Below are 20,143 nucleotides of genomic sequence, written 5' to 3' on the forward strand. Positions count from 1 at the left end.
ATGATCATTTATGTTATTATTATTTCCCTCTTCATCTTCGCCACATAATCTATTTAGAAATTCATCACCCTTTGTCCTATTCATAGTGACTATGTCCTCATTAAAGTCCACATCCACATCTGTTAGGCTATCAATTTCTTCGTTATTCACACCACCATCAATGCAAGAATCATCTCCATCCTCCTCTTCTATTTCAGAACCAAACCAATCTTCTATTCTTTGACCATCATGGTCCACATGCATACAAATTTTACCATCTGTCCCATATGCATGAAAAATGAAACCACCATAGTCTTCATCATTAGCGATAACAGTTATCCCAGACATTAAGGGCTTACCTGGTTCACAATAGTATAACTTCTTTATACTTTCTTGCATGAACCGTTCGAGAAATGTGATACATTCACCGTATGTCATTCCAGAAAAATCGTGATCATTGAAAGTGAAATTGATACCATGGTTATACGAGAAAGGATTTCTAAGAAAAATACCTTTGAAGTTCAGCTCCACTATAGGGTAGAGTCCATCAGGGTTTGGCATCGAGATAGACATTGTGGGTTGGTTGACTGCTCACTGACTTCGATCGGAGAAAACGACTTCGAACCCTAGGTTTAGTGCTTCGTATTCACTGTAAGATGAGAAAAAGAAAGAACGAATGAGGAGTGTTCTAGCTAAATAAATGTGTTTATTTTGAACTCCAAATCCTACATGGATAAAATAAATGAATTATATTATGTAAACTTATTCCACGTAAGCAATATCACCGGTTGTTCCGTTTACCGGGTGCATAAGGGGGTAATTAGCCGGTAGTTACTAACATTAAGGATCAATTGAGCACAAAAAAAACTTAAATGATTAAATGTGCAAATTAACCAAACATTGATGTGTTACAGTGTCAAAAACCCTATAATCTACTATTCAGAAGTTTAAAACTTAACATATAAACTTCAAAGTAAACTCATTTCATAAATTTTCATTATGCTTTATTTCATAGGATCAATGATCCTTATATAGGCAATATTTTACAAATGACAAACAAACTAATTATTGTTAGTCAAATATCTATACTAGACATATACCTAATTTTACATTATTACATAAGACATATATTTGATGCTATTATGCATCGTTGAGTATTATATATTTGATACTTAGTATTATATAATGGACATAAAACAATATCTTATAACTATTACATTTTTTATAGATAATAATAATTGTATCGTGTTTGAAACAGTAGTTTTGTACGTGTATGGATGAATAACAACAAAAGAGAATTTGTAAGCATTAATGTTCGAAGACAATTATAAAATACATATTATATAATACCTATTGTCGTTTTTAATAATGTGAGTGATTTAAGTCTTTTTGTTCACAATGCGTTTATAATAATGTGAGTAAAATAATAACTTATAATAATAGTTTGTAATAATGTAAGTTTGTCATTTGTCAAAACATGAGAATGTTAAAGGTTATTTGTAATTATATGTGTAAGAGACTCTGGAATAGTTTATATACGTATATAAATAAGGGTATTGCCCATTATGAATAAAGTAGAGTTATTTTGTGTAACTTTCAAAACTTTCTTCTGTTGAAATTTATACTTCTGAATAGCAGAATTCGTATCAAAATTCATATCTCAATTATAATCACAATATTGAAAGTTTGTGTCTAAATTCATATCTCAATTATAATCACAACATTCGGTTAGACATTCTATTTATTTCATTTGATTGAGTGGGAAATTAGCCATATTTGTCATGTCACGCCTCTTAAGCCAAAGAAAATTGGAAAGGAGGTGAGGAGAGTGTCTTCGCTGTGGAAAGTGTGGCATGGTGAATTTACCATTAAGCCATAGTAGCACCCAAAATCTAAGTGGAGCCATTAAGTTTGTTTACCCTATTGAAACCTATAACCCTCTTACATTATAGACTTATAGTGTTACATTTGGTCACGACTCAGGGGTCGTAGTTTTCGTTCCTTTCGTTCTACCCTTTATATTTGCTCTCATTCACTCATCCTCTTGCAATCTTTCCCCTGTTCTTGAATCCTACACCCAAGGGCCAAGATACTCAGACCAGTCAACACCCCTGATACAGCCTTCTGTACCCTATTAATTTCTAGGGTTTCAACAATAACCAATAAACCCTAATTCAACAACAAATGGCGAATTTGATTCAAATCGGGTCAAGCACAGTGCTTTCCCCCTTTCCAGACTCCACCAGATTCAAAACCATAAACCCAATTCTCCCAAGAACCCAATTTGCGAATTTAACCAAACATCATAAACCCTTTCTTCGTGGCACCACCCTAACGGTGGCTAGGTTCGGGCCTGGGCAGGTTCAGTTTCCTGACCCGGAAAACTTCAAAGACCTGATTGATAGAGCTGAAGGTATCATGTATACGATTGCTGACGCTATTGTTTCTGCTACTCCTGATTCTGGTATCACCACGAACGTTGGAACCAAACAGAGTAATGATTGGCTCTCTGGAATCACTAATTACATGGAAACTGTTCTCAAGGTTTGCAATATAATAGTTATTATTGTTATTACCATTATTGTTGTGTGAACATGGAACTTTTTTCATTTCAGTTTTTGAAGGATGGTCTCTCTACGCTCCATGTTCCATATTCATATGGTTTTGCTATTATACTCCTTACTGTTCTTGTGAAGGCTGCAACATTTCCTCTGTCAAAAAAGCAGGTTTGTTGCATCGATACTCGTTCAATGAAAACCTCAATAGCATGTGAAAAATGTCATCTTCTTGAATAAAAATAAATATTTTAAAACTTCAATGAAGGTGGAATCTGCAATGGCAATGCGATCTTTGCAACCTCAAATAAAGGCTATTCAGGAACGGTATGCTGGTGATCAGGTTACAAATCCTGTCCTATTTTATTTCCTGTTCTCCTGCCAAAAATGATGCAAAATATAACTTAAGTGGAGAGGATATTAAAGGCCTAGACTTTGAACTATTTATTTAAACTTTAGAGAAATAAGTGCTGAATACATTATGGAATGGAGTTGATGAAGAAATGGAATGGGTGATTACATTCCATTATCATGGTTTGTTGGATTGAAGGAATGGAATTGGTCATTCAAACGGATTGTTGTTATGCATAATTCATTATATTATAAAAACAAATTTTAATCAATTAAGATATACCACTATAAGTTATGTATAAACATATTTCATGTTTATGTTATATATTTATATATATTTCAAATAGTAAAAGAAACTTTTATTTATAACTTAAAAAAATTTGTTTGCCAAGATTATAATTTTAATTGAATAAGATAGCATGAAATCTTAAAGTAGAACTATAATATGAAAATCCATATAGTTATTCAAAATAATAATAATAATATAATTAAAGTTCTGTAATTTCTTAAAGGTCATTGAAGGATATATATATATATATATATATATATATATATATATATATATATATATATATATATATATATATAAAAGTAAATTTATAGTTGTAACATATCATTCCATTCGATCACAAAATGAAAAAAAAAATGAAATGAATCACGCTCCTTATGGAATGCTTAATTCCCTAAAACCCTAAACCCTCAAAAACATGTTCCTCATTTTGCATTTTTTTTTAAGTTTAAATATATTTCATGGGTTTGCAGGAGCGCCTTCAGCTTGAAACTGCAAGATTGTACAAACTTGCAGGGATAAATCCCTTGGCAGGTATTTATATTTTATATTTCAAGCTTCTTAACTCATCTGTGCAAAAGACATAAATGCCCTCTTCATCTTCATCATAAAAAATAGCTTACACTCTATTATGCTGTGAATGGCATAACAGGATGCTTGCCAACCCTAGCCACAATACCCGTTTGGATTGGTCTATATAGAGCCCTATCAAATGTTGCAGATGAGGTAACTAACTAACTGTAACTCTATTATTATTATTATTATTATATTTTTTTTACATAAATAATAATATCTATAAATAAATTATGTGAAATGGTTTTCGTAGGGACTTCTGGCTGAAGCTTTCTTTTGGATTCCATCCCTTGCTGGCCCCACAACGGTTGCTGCTAGACAAAGTGGCAGTGGCATTTCTTGGCTCTTCCCTTTCATTGTAAAGTGTTACTAATACTATCACCTTTTTATTGGATTTTTAAAAAACAAAAAATAATTCACAATTTTTTTTTTTTGAATTATGATTTTATTTTCTAAAGTTAACTAGAAAATAGTAATAACTTTTGCAGGATGGTCAACCTCCACTTGGGTGGTCAGATACAGCTGCATATCTTGTGTTGCCTGTGCTCCTTGTGGTTTCTCAATACATATCTGTTCAGATCATGCAGTCAACACAACCACAGGTTAGGTCTTCTACCGAAGGGTAAAATTGTCATTTACCCATTCAACCACTTTATCCATACAAGTTTATGAATCTAATATAATAAACGTTTCTTTTTTGACTGAATACACAAACTTTTTAGCTTTTACAAATTTACCCTCGTTTGTGTGCTTTCATTATCTCAATATTTGTTTCAACATTATTAATTAAATGGGAAAAAGACAGAAGTAACTTGAATAAATAAGTGGATTATTTACTATTTAGGTGTTTATTTATGGTGTTTATAATTTCAGAGCAATGATCCAAATATGAAGACTTCTCAAGCCATAACCAAATTCCTGCCATTGATGATTGGTTATTTTGCACTTTCAGTGCCTTCTGGTCTAAGCCTTTACTGGTATTTTAATATAGACAAAAAAAAAAAAAAAATTGTTAATATTTTTGGTGATATGTTTATGAATGTAAGTTGAGATATATTTGTTGCAGGCTGACAAACAATATATTAAGTAGTGCACAACAAATATGGCTTCAAAAAATGGGGGGTGCAAATAATCCAGCAATAAAAAAAATTAATTATGAAGCTCTTAAAGAAGATAAGCCCAAGGTTGAGGAATCATTGTTGCAAATGCAAACAACATCAGTTAAAGCACCTAAAATAGAGAAGCCTGATGCACAAGGGTATCTCCCTGGTGAGAGGTTAGTAGCACACTGTTTCCTAAAAAAATAGTTGAGAAACAGAGGAAATCTGGGAAATTAGGTTTGAACTTTTTACAAATTTGCCCTTGTTTATTCTTTTCTTCTGACAACAGTTTTTGAGTATTAGGATTTGGATGCGTTGTTTGTTTGTTTGTTTGTTAAATTCTTTGGACAATTTCCAGATTTAAACAGTTAAAGGAACAAGAAGCAAGGAAGAAACAACAAAAGGAAGCGGAAAAAGCTAAACAGATTTCATTAACAAAGGAAGCCATCAAGGGAGACACAGACACAGACACGAAAGTAGATCATGAAAAAGCTGATTCCGATTCCGATTCCATCAAGTCTCTTAATGGAAATGTTACGTCTTCTGATTCCAATCAAGCTGAGAAAACTTCGATGGAATACAATAGCAGCAGCATTGAAAAGGTAGGTAGCCACCAATGTCTTCTCATTGTTTCCTTTTGGGTTGGAATTTACAAATTTTCCATTATCCTTGCTTTTTCTTTGCAAGCAAGCTTACCATGACTAGACTAGACATTTTTCTATTAGGAGTAGGGCATTTACGTCTTTTTGCACATTATTAGTATGTAACTCGTTCTAATGATTAGTGTGCTTCAACTTAACAGGAAAAAGCTGCGACTTGTACAGCAGAAAATGAAGATGAAAGAGCATGAGATGAGATAATTTCACCAATTTAGAAAGAGGAAATACCTCACCACATACACGGGTGATTTTACCACCAAATATAATGGGAGGAGAGAAATACGTTGGGATGGGATGGGTTGGGTTTGAACATACACATAAGGTAAAAAGTGTAGATACGTAACTTCTGTTACCCAATACAATGAACATTGAATGAGAGGTTGGTTCCTTTTAAAGATGAGTTTTCCATGATAGTGTAGAATTTGTCCTACTTAGACATTCTTTGTACCATTTTTTGTGTTTAACTTTGATTTATCTTTTTGTTTTTCATAATATATGACACTCATTTTGCAAAATGCGAAGATTTCTATTGTGGACTTGTAGAACAAAAGATGAATATTATATTTCAAAAGTGCATGGAAAAATTTAATGTTTTGTAGGTAAAAATAACAAACATCTTTCTACAAGTACAAAAAGAAGAAAAAAAAAATGGAGGCTGGGGGAGTGAACTTTCGTTCAACAAACAAATGATATTATAATAATATCCGAAGATAATAATTGGGACTTGAATACAAAAACAGTTTGTTGAAATAATAATAATAAGAGCTTTTTTCACACAAGTCTTAGTTCATATTCTCCAGCCATTGTTATATATCTCACCCATGGTAGAGCCTGATACCCACTTTTCTCAATGATCTTTAGATAACGCACCTATAATAAAAAGTAAAAACAAACAATAATGAAAAATGATCAATCGAAATGCAAAGGGGGAAGTGATGAGGTGTCACCTGTATTCCTGAAACTGTGAAATATGGTATCTCAAACTTCACACGAATAGGAGCTTTTCTCTCAGGGGCTGCTTCTTCAGCTGTTATACTTGGAAGTCTGAATTCCGCTCTCAACATGTATTCCTAAAATTAAAAAATCAAAAATCTTGAATTTGTGAAGATATTGTGAGAAAAAGAAGAAAAAGAAAAAGAAAAAAAAAATACCTTGCCACCTGGAAATGATTTAATTTTCCAGCAAAGGGCATCGTTTTCTGGTGCATATGCAGCTGATCCCATGGATGTCCGTACATTTGGATTAGTGGCATCCGCAGGCACTGGAAATTCAATTTCAACATTTGTTGCAGTGCTGCAAAGTCAACACTTCTGGTCAAACCATCCATAACTACACTTTTTTCTTTTTTTCTTTTTGAAGTCATAAATAACTGGAACAACTTATATATAATAATAATAATATTAATACCTCCTCTCCTTAAACTGGCTGCGGGCTTTGATTGTTATTTCCATACGACTTCTTGAATGCCTTTCGATTTGAGCTTCCACCCATATCAGAGGCTTTACCTGTCAAATCAAATCAAATCAAATCAAATATTAGTTTTATTCAATTTATATAAATAAAAAGCAATTTATATTTATATTTACATATATAAAGTGTAAGAACCTGAGTACTGAGTCGATATGTCATGAGGTCAAAAGCTCCATCAGGGGGCACAAATGAAATTGTGCGATCATTTTCAAAACGAGCCAACCGAACACACCTATTAAACATTAAAAAATATTAAATAAATAAACATATAGTTGAAGAAAATATAGGAAGAAATCAAGAAAGGTTGAAGAACTTAGAACATAACATACTGATGAAACTTGATGTCATCCAAGTCGATAGCTTTTCCTTTTGTGGATCTTCCTTGTGCCTCCAATAATACTCTATCATTCAAACCAAGCTTACACTCTGGCATACCACTGCAACAAATCAACCCTCATTCTTTAACTTAATTACAAAATATACCCTCAACCTCAAGAAGTAGCAAAAGACCACTATACCTCAAATAAGTTCGCATCTTCAATGCCCCAACAACCTCTGACCTTACGATTTGACCATTGCTGTTGACAAGTATATTCACACTCTCCACAACATCCAAAAACACCTGAAAAATGCAATCAAGGTTTTATTCTAAGATAATTACATATCTGCCCTCACAACAGCAACACCTACCTCATTCTTTTTGTATCGTATCCCTTCACTACGCCATGAGACAGCATTTGTGACAGCCATTGGAGGCCTCTGTGAAACTTCCATCCTGTAAGCATCTGTCTTGATAAACTCACTCAGAATTTTAGCTTCAGTGTATTGAGGGTAACCAAAGTCCATCATTTCATCAAGCAACTCATACTACAAAGTACAAAAATCATTCACTTTTCCTTCTTATAATATTTGGTGAGATCAGATATTGTAGTAAAATACACATACCACAACAACAAAGTTATCTCTAAGTGATTCCTCCTCTAGCTCCTCAAAGTAATGCTTAAATACCTGTAGCCAACACAAATAAAGAACTTCATACGTAAAGTTTCATGTCTTGTAAGGATATTAACATTAACTATGTCTTTCTTGAATTATAGTGAAAGAAATGAAAGCTATTTTATTTCATTAGTGATTACTGAATGGTGCTTACATCAACTACACGGTGTAGAAAGAGGAGAAGGCTAGCTGCATTACAGTTCTGCCTGGATGCAGTCATTAGATATACATTGTTGTGTTGTACGAACATATAGGTGACGCCATTATCATACACAACAGGATCTTGAGCATCTGGTTCACCCTGAAGTTAGTCAATACACCATAAACTAATTAATTAGTCATTGCTAATTTGCTTGCATACACAACAACCATAGGTGTATAACAGTATAAGATCACTTGGATAACAGTGCTTCAAGCAAGACTTATCCAATTCGATCTGAATAAAATCAGAATTCGACTTCTTCATTTTGATCGGGGTTTAATTTCAATTCTAAACTAACCAATCCAGATGAAACGCTATTCCTTTAATTTCGCCTACACTATATATTAAACGAGATGAAGAAGAATATAATGGAACAGATTCAATAAACTTGTGGGTTTTTAGAAGATTTATATGTTTTGCATCGATCAGCTGCTAGATAAAACGACGTTTATCCAAAACCTACTAAAACATAATCTTAATTAACAATGTGAACAGCATACTGGTATATTGCTTCAATTTTTGCATAAACGCTTGTGATGCTAAACGAATAGAGAATCAAATAAAAGACAGCATGTGAATTGAGGTAACGGAAAAACCTCTTTTTCTATCAGTTTAGAAAAGAAACGCTCGGCCTGAACTGCGGAGACATCGCCACGGTAGTCACGCCATACAAGAACACGGCCTTTGATGTCGAGAAGGAACAGCGCAGAGGCCGCCCCTGCCATCAATTACTCAAAACCGATAGATCAGATCCGTATTGATGTATGATATTGGTTTCGATTTAAGATCTACTTTCTGATCGATCTGCTGCCAAATGAAATGATTTTTTCTGGGAATCAATGAGCCATTACTTGTCTATAACATTCCGATAGAACTGACTCAGATTCTAGAGACGATTTCGAGGTGCGATCCGTATGAATTTGTGTTTAAATGGAATTTAAGGCTGATGAGCTTCTGGTTATGGAGTCTACTTTTGACGCTGCGCTGTGCTAAATTGCAAATCGGTTGCAGCGGGCTGCCTATTGGGTCGCCTGGTGAAACACACAAGCCCATTTTACCAAGCCCACTTAGAAGTCTAAGGAGCAAAGGAAGGCAAAATACACATGTGACATGTGTAATTAGTCGTTTTGTAATAAACAACTCGATGAATGAATGAAAAAGGTTAAATAATACTTTCGGTAGACATGAATTAAAAGACCAGTTTCATCAGACCGGTTTTGAAAACAAATCAAGACCGAATCATTCTAAAATGATAACGGGTCGAAAAATATGAACCAACCCAATACCATGCAGGATCGGTTCAAAAAAAGAATTGATTGTTCTGAAACTTGTCCCAAAAAAGACCGGATCGTTCCAAGACCAACGTGAAACAAGTCCAGGATCGACCTGATACCGTATATACAATTTTTGTGTTAGTTACACATTTTTTAATGACATTACTCGATTTCTTTCATTTTTTTTATTAAATTTTAGTGTATCATTTTTATTGTATCTTAATGTATAATTTTGGTGTTAATCATACATATGTTAACGGGAAAAAAACCAAAAAAAAAAATAAAAAAACCAAAATCGAACCGAAAAAGAAGAATGCAAAGACTGTGAAACCGAATTGAAAAATACTGAGATCGGTCCCAAAAAGACCAAGTCGAAAAGAACTAGTTAGGAAAAAGTCAGACTGAAAAATATCAGTCCGAGATCATCTGAGAGCGGTTCAAAAGAAGACCAGACCGTTCTGTTCCGAGATCAGTCCTAAAAAGACCAGACAGTTTTGAGACCGACCTGAAACCAGTTTGGGACGCCAATGTGCATCTATACTCTAGGGCTTAGGCTTCTTACCACGTAGGCACAGATATAGACATAAACTTTTTTTTCTTTAAATCTGAAATCCAATCAATATTCAAACTAAGGAAAACCATATTTGCTTAAATCCGATTTATCAGATTAGGTAGGTTTTAGAAGTATTTTTTTTCTAGAATAAGAGAATTTTTTATTCGGTCTCAAAACGCTCATTGATGTAGTAGAAATTTAACGTTGTTATCCATAATTTTTATTTTTTTCGATACAATGGTCGAAACTTTTTAAGAAAGGTTTTGATTTTTGACATTTTAAACAAATTTTAGATGATTGAGAAACACCGTTTATAAAATTATAAGCATAAAAATATCTTTTTTTACCCCTTAAATTATTCGAAATTTCCCTCGGCAATGGGAGTTGTAGTTACGAAATTCCATAAAGGAGGTTCAAGGTTCGAACCTTGGATCATTTTTACATTGACTGACACTAACAATCAAGTTAAACTTTGTACTTACTTTGGCTTTCATTTTCCTTATGCTCATTTTGGGGTTCTTCAAAAGTTTATTCTTAAAATGTTTTCCAATCCATTTATATGTTACAATGGAACCAAGTTTGAAGACTATTGAACAGTTATGGTCATCAACTAAAGACTTAATCTGGAAAGACCTTTCACTACTCATCCAGGAAGCCCACAATCTAAAAGGACAAGAGGGGTTCTTGTTATCTTTGCAACATCTCACTAATAACCTCTGACTATCATTTTTCTCGAAATAAAGGTTATACCCATTCTTCACTGCATAGTTAGTCAAACAAATTTTCAATTCCATGGGGTTAGAGAATCTAATACCTAGAACTGGCACCATCTTGTCCCATTTATGGTTCTCATTATGGACAGGGTACACTGGTTTGTCATCCCCATTCTTGGTTTCAACCTCATCATTTATATCCTTACACATACCTGACACCCGATGTAAGAATTCATCACCAATAGTCTTGTCAAGAGAAGGAATGTAATCATCTGCTTCATGCTCATATGGAATATCATCAAAAAGTTGTGAATCATTATCATCATTCGGGTCTTCCTCAGAATAATGCCCTTCATCATCTTCTACTACTTCCATATCAGCTCAATCAAGTACAGGTTCATTTTCGTGGTCTATATACACATTCATTCTTAGAACACCTTCATCACTATAACCCGTTTCAATAAACTCAAAGTAGTCAGCATCATTCCTAATTCTCTTAATACCCTCTGCCAATGGTTCATTTCTAGTGCAGTAATATACATTATCGCAACTGCCTTCAATCAACTTTGCAATGAACAACTTAAACTCTTTGAGATCCATTGAACCAAAATCGACATCACAGATTGAAACAACAACAACGTTCAAGTACACTAATGGTTTTTGTGTGAATAAACCATTATAATGAATATAAACTGTCAAATACTTACATTGTTTGGAATCGAGGTCATCTTCTTCACTATAACACTCGCATTCGCCAGTTCTCTTCAATTTCGTAACCGTATTCTTCGATTAAACTGTTTTCTTCAATTTACCGAACCCTAACTGTAAGGAGAAAGGGGGTGAAAGAGAAACATGTATGAAATGTGTTCTATTTCCACGTAAAATGACATGTCATCTCTAATTAAATGTGGTAACCGATAAAACATGTGATATCCGGTCGCGATGGTTTTGGTGAGCATGAATATTAAGTTCAATGGTATAATAAAGAAAAAAAAAATAATGAACCTAATGAATACAAGACAAACATTTTATTATCCTCGAATGTTATTTTCCCTATAAAGTAAAGGACTAAGTAGTAAAATTTTTATTGTAATGGGTTTTGGTCTTTTGGAGACTCATTGAATGGAAAATTTATTTATCTAATGGTTTTGACTCCATATAATAACGGTTTTGACTTTTTTAAAAGTGGTTTTAGATGCCAATAACAACAGCACCCCCATAGTTTCATGGCTAAAATAATATAATAATATTGTTTATAAAGTTAATGCATTTCAATAAACAAATGTTTAGTGTTGTTTAGTCATCTCTAATTAAATGTGGTAACCGATAAAACATGTGATATCCGGTCGCGATGGTTTTGGTGAGCATGAATATTAAGTTCAATGGTATAATAAAGAAAAAAAAAATAATGAACCTAATGAATACAAGACAAACATTTTATTATCCTCGAATGTTATTTTCCCTATAAAGTAAAGGACTAAGTAGTAAAATTTTTATTGTAATGGGTTTTGGTCTTTTGGAGACTCATTGAATGGAAAATTTATTTATCTAATGGTTTTGACTCCATATAATAACGGTTTTGACTTTTTTAAAAGTGGTTTTAGATGCCAATAACAACAGCACCCCCATAGTTTCATGGCTAAAATAATATAATAATATTGTTTATAAAGTTAATGCATTTCAATAAACAAATGTTTAGTGTTGCTTTATTCTTATCTTATCAATTATGATTATTTATTTATTATCCAAGAGGCACAATTCCATATACAATATTCAATCTTTCCACTTCCTTACGTTGATATATCCGCCTTTTTTTTCTCTGGTTTCAACTTTCAACTCATTTTCACGTTCATAAGTTCCGATTTCATGTATTCGTCTCCAAATTTCAAGCAAAGTTCCTAAGATCGCCATGAAATCCCTGCTCCACAACACAATCCCCTCAATCAACCGTTCGTCTGGAATCAAATCCTCATCGATTGAATCCAACAGTCGAGCGTATTTACAGTTTCCCCGAGCAAACGGTGCAAAATTTCTCTTATCCCGACAACAGAAACGCCAATTAACCGTCAATTCCGTGGTTGATTCAGCTTCAGTTGATCAGTATTATGGACTTACTGAATCAGATGCACGAAATCCTACATTGTCAACTTCGTTTCGGAGTCAGAGGGATAGGAAACCTAACCCGACGGTGTTAGAAGCTCAGACCAGGGTTTGTACAGGGCCAACACAAACCAAACCACTTACAGAAGCACAAGCTTTCAAAGTTTTAGATACTATACTACGATCTGGTAAAATATTTTCCGCTTACTCTTTGAGTGTGTTAGTTTCTATGATTAGATTATAAAGCTTGCTTAATTTCATGAACATTATATCTTTCAATTCTTGCGTTGTATCAGTTCAATTAAACTCAAATGAAGCGATTAGTCACTAGATGAGTAGATGCTAGCCCGTTTCCGGACATAGTTTCATTTTTGAGATCAAATGGTTTAATTTTTGACTTCAGATTGACATTTAGTTCTTCAGATTTCAGATGCATTCAATCACAACATAATCAATAAGATCCAAGTATTATAAAAAGAATATGGTGAATTTGATTGTAACCCTCCTAGTCATGAAACAAATTCAAATTTTAGGGTGTCCAATGAGTATTACAATACTTCCATGTTTGAATTTCTTTGAAGTTATTAAACCTGCCTGTTTTTCCACTTTCATCCATTAACCTCAAACTGAAATGGAGTTAGGAGTATTTAAGTGATTCATGTATTAACCTTATGCTTATGTCAGCAAAGGGAGACCTAAAAGATGAAGAACAGGTATCAAAAGCTCAACTAGGAGCCTTCTTTGCAGCCATGACAATTCGTGCAAATACATTTCCAGAAGCAACTCAATGGAGTGAAGGTGAAAGACGTGCAATGGATGCATATTGGCCTCATTTAGTTCGAACCCTTCCTTCAGACATAATCTTTCTAGCAGATCCAGAAGGTTCCATAATGAGACTCGGGAGTTCAATTGGGCCACAATATGTTGGCAATGGGAGTCATGAAATGAGACTTGTGGGTGCCCTAAGGGAAGTTTTAGCAGGTGGGCATCTTGGGTATGAAGAGGTTCAAGGTGTTTTAAAAGATGTTCTTCCTTTATTGGAACATGACACTGTAAGTGAGTCTCTACTATCAGCATTCTTGATAGGTCAAAGAATGAACAGGGAGACAGATCGTGAGCTTAAAGCATACTGCCTTGCATTTGATGATGAGCTTGGTACTGATTAATAAAGTGGGTAATTGAAAAGATTATATAAATTTAAATATTTTATGTTTAATGTTATTATTATTTTGATTAAATCTTTAGGTCCTGTTCCAATAGCTGATGTTAGATCATTGACTCATTATGGTGAACCTTATGATGGAAACACACGTTTCTTTAGGAGCACACTCTTTGTTGCTGCTGTAAGATCTTGTTACAATGAAGCATCTCTTCTCCATGGTGTTGATTGGATGCCACCCAAGGTTTTTTTTTTTTTTTTTTTTTTTTTTTTTTTTTTTTCTTGACTTTGTAATAATACCAAACATTAACATTATGTGGATATAAGAGGTGTGATTTCGAATAAAAGTTTTCCATATAAAAAATCAATCATATTAATTGGCTTATCATGTGCACAGGGTGGCATAACTGAGGAGCAAATGCTAAAATTCATGGGAGCAAATACTTGTATAACACCATTGCAAGCTAAAACGCTTCTTGAGGTCTTTATTATTGTTGTTTTTACATTTTATTTTCAATTACATTGCTTCTCTGTTTTTTTATGTTATGTTACTTTTAAAATTTGTGTCTTCAGGATGAAGCAGTTGGCTTTGCTTATGTGAGTCAACGTGAAGCTCGCCCCTCTTTGTAAGCAGACATAAAAAATATATATATTTTTTTAAATTCAATGAATGAAGAAAAAATCAGAATCCAGTGAATTCAATTCCAATGCAACAATAAAAATCATTTTTGGTCCCTGTAATTGGCTGTATTTTAATCTTTGGTCCATAAAGGAATCTTTTTTTTTTTCACTTTCAGTCCCTATGTCATTGTTTCATATTGTTTTTGGTCCCTTAGTCATCAAATGTAACAACTTTTTTTTTTTTTGAAAATGATCATTTTCCCCTTGTTTAACATTTTTAGTCAATGCCAATGCAATATATATAGCAAGATTGCATCATGTTATTTTTTTTTTTTCATTTTGGCACATCTAACTGTTACATTTGTGAAAATGACCATTTTGCCCTTTTCTGTTTCATCTCCTGACTCTCGATTTATACGTTTGTTCAGATATTCGCTCATTGAAATGAGGGAACATATAAAGAAACGTCCACCACTGGCAACAACCGAGAAGGTTCAGCAATTTGTGAGGGTAAGTTATCATTTTCATTTAAAATCATGTGGATCCCTTATATTATATAACACCTTTCTTTCTTTTTTTTTTTTTTAAATATATTACAGGCTACAGGTAAAGAAGCAATGGTTGCAGGATTCTACCATGAAGGTTATGAAGAACCACTTTTAATGCTCATGAGACGAAGAGGTGTTCATGCTGGTTTGGTGGTGAAGGTATGTATAATTTTAAAAAAGAAATATTTAAAAAAAAGAAGTTATTAAGTTTAATTTAAAAATGTAGGGGGAAGAAGGGGCGCTTTCAATGACAATGAAAATGCGATCGATTAATGCATCAAAAGGGCTTCCTGTCAACTACTGTTCTGGTTTTCGTTCACTCAACACCCCACCACATTATGATGTGGATGGTAACTACATAAAATTATTATTATTTATTATTATTATTATTATTTCTTATTTAATGATATTTTAATTTTGACAGGAGTGTCACGTGAGAGTTTTTCGTTAATAGTGGATGCAAATGAATATGGTTTCGAACCCTCGGAAACTCCAAGAACAGATAGATCTGTAAGAATTTCATCTCTTGATTTTAACTATTTGGTTGACATGATAAGGAATGCAGTGAAATTTAATATCAAAATGATTTTTTTTTTTTTTTTAAGGTTTCGAAAAACATAGAATTGGGGTTAGATGCGTTACGTGGAGAAAAGGGGCCCGCGTATGATCGGATTGTATTAAACGCCGGAATGACAGATCATCTACTTGGATGCTCGGGTGCAGAAGATGTGTCAACTGCCCTTGATAGAGCCAGGGATGCCATCGATAGTGGCAAGGCACTTAATCGATTCTTGAGTTACATAAAGATTTCCCATAAACTCAAATGAAATTTTTATCTTTTATATATATATATTTTCTTTTCATCATACACACACACACACACAATGTGCCTTTGACACTGAAAAGGATTTTGTTTTTGTACTAAATGTTACAGCTTAGGGTGTGTTTGTGTTTTCCTTGTGGACTCTTTTTGTGGGATTTGGAATCAATCATGTAAAATTTTGTTTGGTTTGTAAAATCTGACAAAGGATTTGGAATTTATATATGGCAAATGACAAAGTTGTGATTTTTTGGGATTTGGAATCTATCTTGTTTGGGATAAATTCCATTTTAAGGAAAAAGTTATATACATCTACCATTTCTCAATGCATTCTTTACACAAAACTCCATTTTTCCTCTAATCAGATGGAAAATATTTTTTGGAACATGGAATTTTAATCAAACCCATGTTTGAATTGAAAACGAAGACCACAAAAGTTCTTCCCTCTTGATTCAGATAGATTCATTACGAAAGAGGTTGATGAAGAGTGGTTCTTTTATAAATAACTTATAAAAACAAATTGTGGATGAATGAATGACTAAACTATCTTCTTGTTTAATAAACCTTTTTAAAACAATTTAAATCAAGTTGTCCTACCTAAAAATGTAAAACAAGGACATGCTATTGATTTTTTTTAAATGTCCTTGGTATGAATCCCACATGCTTACCTACTGTAAAAAAAGATGTCTTTATTCTCGCCACAACAAACATATGAATTACGATTTTGTAGAACTAACAAAATAGCATACACAAATAATCTCGTTTGCTTGGTGACAAAAATCTAGATTTATTCACCACCTAAACAACAATGAATGACGCAAAATTTGGGACCACTTTTGGAACCAAATACTCTATAAATAGGCAAAAAAGAGAATAATAACAATTAAGAACAAAGAAAAAAGAGCTTATATTTGCAAGGCAGCTGCTATGGAACTAGCAAGACTCAAGACTTCAAATGGAGGTTTGTTCTTCACTTCCTTCACCGTCAAAGGACACGAGTCCGTAATCCAAAAGTATGTCAATCCGCTATCCGGACGCCCTGACAAATTCATGAACCATATCACCTAATCTCCAAAGTTTCTAATGAGGGCATTTTTGTCTTTTTCCACATACGAGAGATCAAGAGTGAGTCAACAATACTCTCCTACCTTGCAACATCTTTTTTGTGGGACCAAAGGAGTAGGTGGCAATTATTATACTACTCATATCAGTCCCAATCCAATGCATGTCAAACACAGTGCAACCTGTTCTGTTCTGTTCTGTTCAGTCCAGTTCAGTCATGTGTTGTGGAAGTAAAAGAAGAAAATGTGTACCTCCAGTATCATGTTTGAAACGTTCCCAAGACCTTTTGGGAAAAACACCATGTGTCACGTACGCACTAACTTTTTTTGCTCCATGTTCTGCCAATACTTTCTACAAAAAAATTAAAAAAAAAAAATTACAAAATCATTATAAGCCATGAATAGTTTGAATTATTGAAAGAATTTGTGAGTGCTGACCTGGCATTCAATCAGAGTTCCACCCGACTGAACAAGATCATCAACTATGACTACATGGCGTCCTTTTGGATCTCCCTCTTTAATGCGTACAATTCTTTGGTCACCTTCTCTAACTTTTGCACAAATAATCTTACCACATACAACAATACCAACCAACAATGAAAAAAGAAACAAAACAAATTCAAAATTAAAAAAAAAAAGTAATTATTTCCATACCACAGGGAAATGCTGCAACTGCTTGTGAAACCGTTTCCAAGCACCATCATCTGGAAAAGCAATTGATATCTTTTTTTTTTTCACAAAAAAAAAAAAAAAAAAATTGTAATTTCAAATAACATCAAGCTTCAATCAATATAACAGATTGTTTGCCAAGAAAAGAGCATTACATTTTCAGAATCAGGGAGCTGTTGGAGCCTACTTTTAAGCAAAGGAATCCCACTCTCAAAACATGGTAACACATTATCATCAAAGTAGAATCTTTCCTGCAAAAATCCATGAATAGGAAAAAGATATGAATACTTATATCCAAACTAGTTGACATAGGCAAGAAATAAAACCAAAGATAACAACTAACAAGATCAAATTTTTGAAGAATGGAATTGGAACCAACCTGCAGGGCATGAATATCATAGATTACCACACTAGTGGGGCCTCCTCTTGATATTGGAATGTTTGACAAGAATCTAGCAAGAGTGAAAGCTGTTGCAATATCCCCTTCATCCTCCATTCGTTCAGAAGTGCCAGTAGGGAAGAAAGGAAGGACTAAAGTGAAGGAAGAAGTGAACAATTTTGGCAATGCATAGCTAACTGAAAGTTGCTCAAAGATAACTCCAGGAGAACTAAATGATGCAAGAAAAGCTACATGCTCTCCTCGGATTCCATGGGCATTAGGTATTGATAAGTTTGGAAATCCATCTTCAAATTTTCTGTCATTCAATGTTTATGCAATATGATTATCTAAGTCGCAATAAATAGTTTCTAGTGCTTTATCTAGGTCGAGTAATCGGGTTTGATACTAGCAACAACAAAAATTGATCATCAAATGGTGTAACAGAATGTTGTATATACTTAATTTTACATGTTACTTCTTTAAGTAAACCCTAATCTGCATTGGAGACAATCGGATCGAAGAAGTTAATGGCATACCTCCAACTGATACTACGAAGCTCAATTGCATCGGATTGGGCAGCAATCCTCTGTGCAAGCGCCTCCATTTCAGCGGCATAAAAGAGGCAAACCTTTTTAGAGTTTTTCAATCCGGAATTCATCGGCATCGGAGATGCTTTAGAGGAAGGAGGCTTGATAATAATGTGAATCGGATCACTTCCAGTGACGCAATCGACAGTCCACTGTTGTTGTTGGGGTTGGAGGTGATGCGCCCCGTTATCGAAGCTGCCGTGTTCACACTGAATGTGAACCCTCCTGCGGCTGAGAGATCGGCGACGGTGTAAAGAGGAGTGAAATAATGCAGCCGTGGTGGTGGTGATTGTTCTAATTAGGGGTTTGTTTGGGTGTGGCAGCGACGGAGGCGGTGGCGACGGAGAGGCTGCCATGTGGCGGAGGACTGGGCGGTGATACGACGGTTTTCCGAGTTTTCTGATTGTTTTTTTCTTATCTTGACGCGAATTTTCCGGTTATTGAAGCTCCTCAGCCTGGTAACGACGATATCTTTTAATATTATTATTATTTTATAACTTTATAACTTTATCGTATATATAAATTGTACATTATGCATCAAGATATGTAACTTTCTCTAAATTTGCCTCTTCGAACTCTTGATAAGTCCCTACTTTTATGAATTTTCACATCTAAAATGTAATTCAACTTTAAAGAGAGATTTGCATGTTTTTGTAATGTTTAAACTTTCAGCATTATTCCTGAATTCTACTTGAGAAAGGATATGGACTCGGACGGATGTATGTGGAGCCTAGGGTCCGAGGCCACCAATCCGATTCGGTCTATAAGTGTATTTATTTTTTATTAGATGTAACCTTTTGAATACCATTGTCATTACTATTTTACATTTGTTCAAAAAAAAATTAGTGGAACCATTATTGAAGTGGTCTGTGTCCACCACTAGATGTGGATGAATGGAAGGAAAACGATAGATGTCGAAAGAAAATCGTGTTTTCGAGTTTAATTGATGAAAATAAACGGTGAGGATGAAAAAAAATTTGGAGCCATATTTCCCTTTAAAAATTCTCTTAAATTTGGCGGATTCAAGAAAAAATGGAGGAAAAGAATTAGGGGTCGTTTGGTTCGTTGGAATCGGAAGGAATTGGAATTTAATTCCATCACTTTCCTATGTTTGGTTCAAGTTTTGGGAAAGAATTGGATTCCTAAATATGTCCAACTACTCGCGACCACCTCCACCACAACCTTCGCCACCACTACCCACCACCACCACCTCCGACACTCACCCACCGACCCACCACCACCAACCATCCTCACTAATAATGTCGCCACTACCACCACCTTCTACACCACCACCCACCGCTTCCGTTACCACCATCACCATCGTTAACACCATTACTATCACCACTACCCATAACTTACCACCTACACCACAACCCTACCACTACCATAGTTACTATTAACTCTATCATCACCACCATCACCTCTATTGCCACCACCACCGTCGCCGCCACCTGCACCCACCACCACTGCCGCCGCTGCCGCCAC

At 34.3% G+C, this 20,143-nt stretch overlaps 4 protein-coding genes across 4 annotated transcripts; 2 read left to right on the plus strand and 2 right to left on the minus strand.

The window, feature by feature from the left end:
• Positions 1-1,786: 1,786 nt before the first annotated feature.
• On the plus strand, positions 1,787-6,021 carry LOC145013300 (ALBINO3-like protein 1, chloroplastic). The gene is made up of 11 exons (XM_078972101.1): positions 1,787-2,523; positions 2,595-2,705; positions 2,803-2,877; positions 3,648-3,708; positions 3,827-3,900; positions 4,001-4,105; positions 4,236-4,349; positions 4,621-4,724; positions 4,814-5,023; positions 5,206-5,449; positions 5,650-6,021. Exons 1-11 carry the CDS (start codon positions 2,164-2,166, stop codon positions 5,695-5,697), a joined length of 1,506 nt encoding a protein of 501 aa, XP_078828227.1. The 5' UTR covers positions 1,787-2,163; the 3' UTR covers positions 5,698-6,021.
• A 22-nt stretch (positions 6,022-6,043) lies between these two features.
• LOC145013301 (AP-1 complex subunit mu-2) lies at positions 6,044-9,132 on the minus strand. Its single transcript, XM_078972103.1, has 11 exons — positions 8,771-9,132; positions 8,127-8,273; positions 7,922-7,984; positions 7,667-7,843; positions 7,495-7,598; positions 7,306-7,413; positions 7,112-7,208; positions 6,914-7,011; positions 6,658-6,799; positions 6,454-6,576; positions 6,044-6,376 (listed from the first exon to the last, which is right to left on the minus strand). The coding sequence occupies exons 1-11, from the start codon at positions 8,897-8,899 to the stop codon at positions 6,278-6,280; spliced, it is 1,287 nt and encodes a 428-aa protein (XP_078828229.1). The 5' UTR covers positions 8,900-9,132; the 3' UTR covers positions 6,044-6,277.
• Positions 9,133-12,490: 3,358 nt separating this feature from the next.
• LOC145011352 (anthranilate phosphoribosyltransferase) lies at positions 12,491-16,210 on the plus strand. The gene is made up of 10 exons (XM_078970057.1): positions 12,491-13,002; positions 13,499-13,969; positions 14,060-14,217; positions 14,371-14,454; positions 14,547-14,599; positions 15,023-15,104; positions 15,194-15,301; positions 15,369-15,492; positions 15,567-15,652; positions 15,748-16,210. The coding sequence occupies exons 1-10, from the start codon at positions 12,624-12,626 to the stop codon at positions 15,967-15,969; spliced, it is 1,767 nt and encodes a 588-aa protein (XP_078826183.1). The 5' UTR covers positions 12,491-12,623; the 3' UTR covers positions 15,970-16,210.
• Positions 16,211-16,650: 440 nt separating this feature from the next.
• On the minus strand, positions 16,651-19,135 carry LOC145012522 (ribose-phosphate pyrophosphokinase 4-like). Its single transcript, XM_078971324.1, has 7 exons — positions 18,608-19,135; positions 18,072-18,387; positions 17,848-17,943; positions 17,678-17,746; positions 17,462-17,590; positions 17,276-17,375; positions 16,651-17,001 (listed from the first exon to the last, which is right to left on the minus strand). The coding sequence occupies exons 1-7, from the start codon at positions 19,012-19,014 to the stop codon at positions 16,868-16,870; spliced, it is 1,251 nt and encodes a 416-aa protein (XP_078827450.1). The 5' UTR covers positions 19,015-19,135; the 3' UTR covers positions 16,651-16,867.
• Between the last annotated feature and the right edge of the window lie 1,008 nt (positions 19,136-20,143).

This window comes from Lactuca saligna, chromosome 8 (genome assembly GCF_052625555.1).
Source record: "Lactuca saligna cultivar CGN05327 chromosome 8, ASM5262555v1, whole genome shotgun sequence".
In the NCBI taxonomy this organism is placed as follows: Eukaryota; Viridiplantae; Streptophyta; class Magnoliopsida; order Asterales; family Asteraceae; genus Lactuca; species Lactuca saligna.

Bases quoted from the DNA above. Each gene is read 5' to 3' on its own strand.
- LOC145012522 (XM_078971324.1), bottom strand. From the start codon at position 19,014: ATGGCAGCCTCTCCGTCGCCACCGCCTCCGTCGCTGCCACACCCAAAC. The intron at 18,388-18,607 runs GTATGCCATTAA...ATTGAATGACAG, and splicing joins CTTCGTAGTATCAGTTGGAG to AAAATTTGAAGATGGATTTC. The intron at 17,944-18,071 runs GTTGGTTCCAAT...GGATTTTTGCAG, and splicing joins ATGATATTCATGCCCTGCAG to GAAAGATTCTACTTTGATGA.
- LOC145013301 (XM_078972103.1), bottom strand. From the start codon at position 8,899: ATGGCAGGGGCGGCCTCTGCGCTGTTCCTTCTCGACATCAAAGGCCGT. The intron at 8,274-8,770 runs GTTTTTCCGTTA...GACTAACTTCAG, and splicing joins CTAAACTGATAGAAAAAGAG to GGTGAACCAGATGCTCAAGA. The intron at 6,800-6,913 runs GTATTAATATTA...TTGACTTTGCAG, and splicing joins AGCCAGTTTAAGGAGAGGAG to CACTGCAACAAATGTTGAAA.
- LOC145011352 (XM_078970057.1), top strand. From the start codon at position 12,624: ATGAAATCCCTGCTCCACAACACAATCCCCTCAATCAACCGTTCGTCT. The intron at 14,218-14,370 runs GTTTTTTTTTTT...TCATGTGCACAG, and splicing joins TTGATTGGATGCCACCCAAG to GGTGGCATAACTGAGGAGCA. The intron at 14,600-15,022 runs GTAAGCAGACAT...ACGTTTGTTCAG, and splicing joins CGTGAAGCTCGCCCCTCTTT to ATATTCGCTCATTGAAATGA.
- LOC145013300 (XM_078972101.1), top strand. From the start codon at position 2,164: ATGGCGAATTTGATTCAAATCGGGTCAAGCACAGTGCTTTCCCCCTTT. The intron at 5,024-5,205 runs GTTAGTAGCACA...GACAATTTCCAG, and splicing joins GGGTATCTCCCTGGTGAGAG to ATTTAAACAGTTAAAGGAAC. The intron at 5,450-5,649 runs GTAGGTAGCCAC...TCAACTTAACAG, and splicing joins ATAGCAGCAGCATTGAAAAG to GAAAAAGCTGCGACTTGTAC.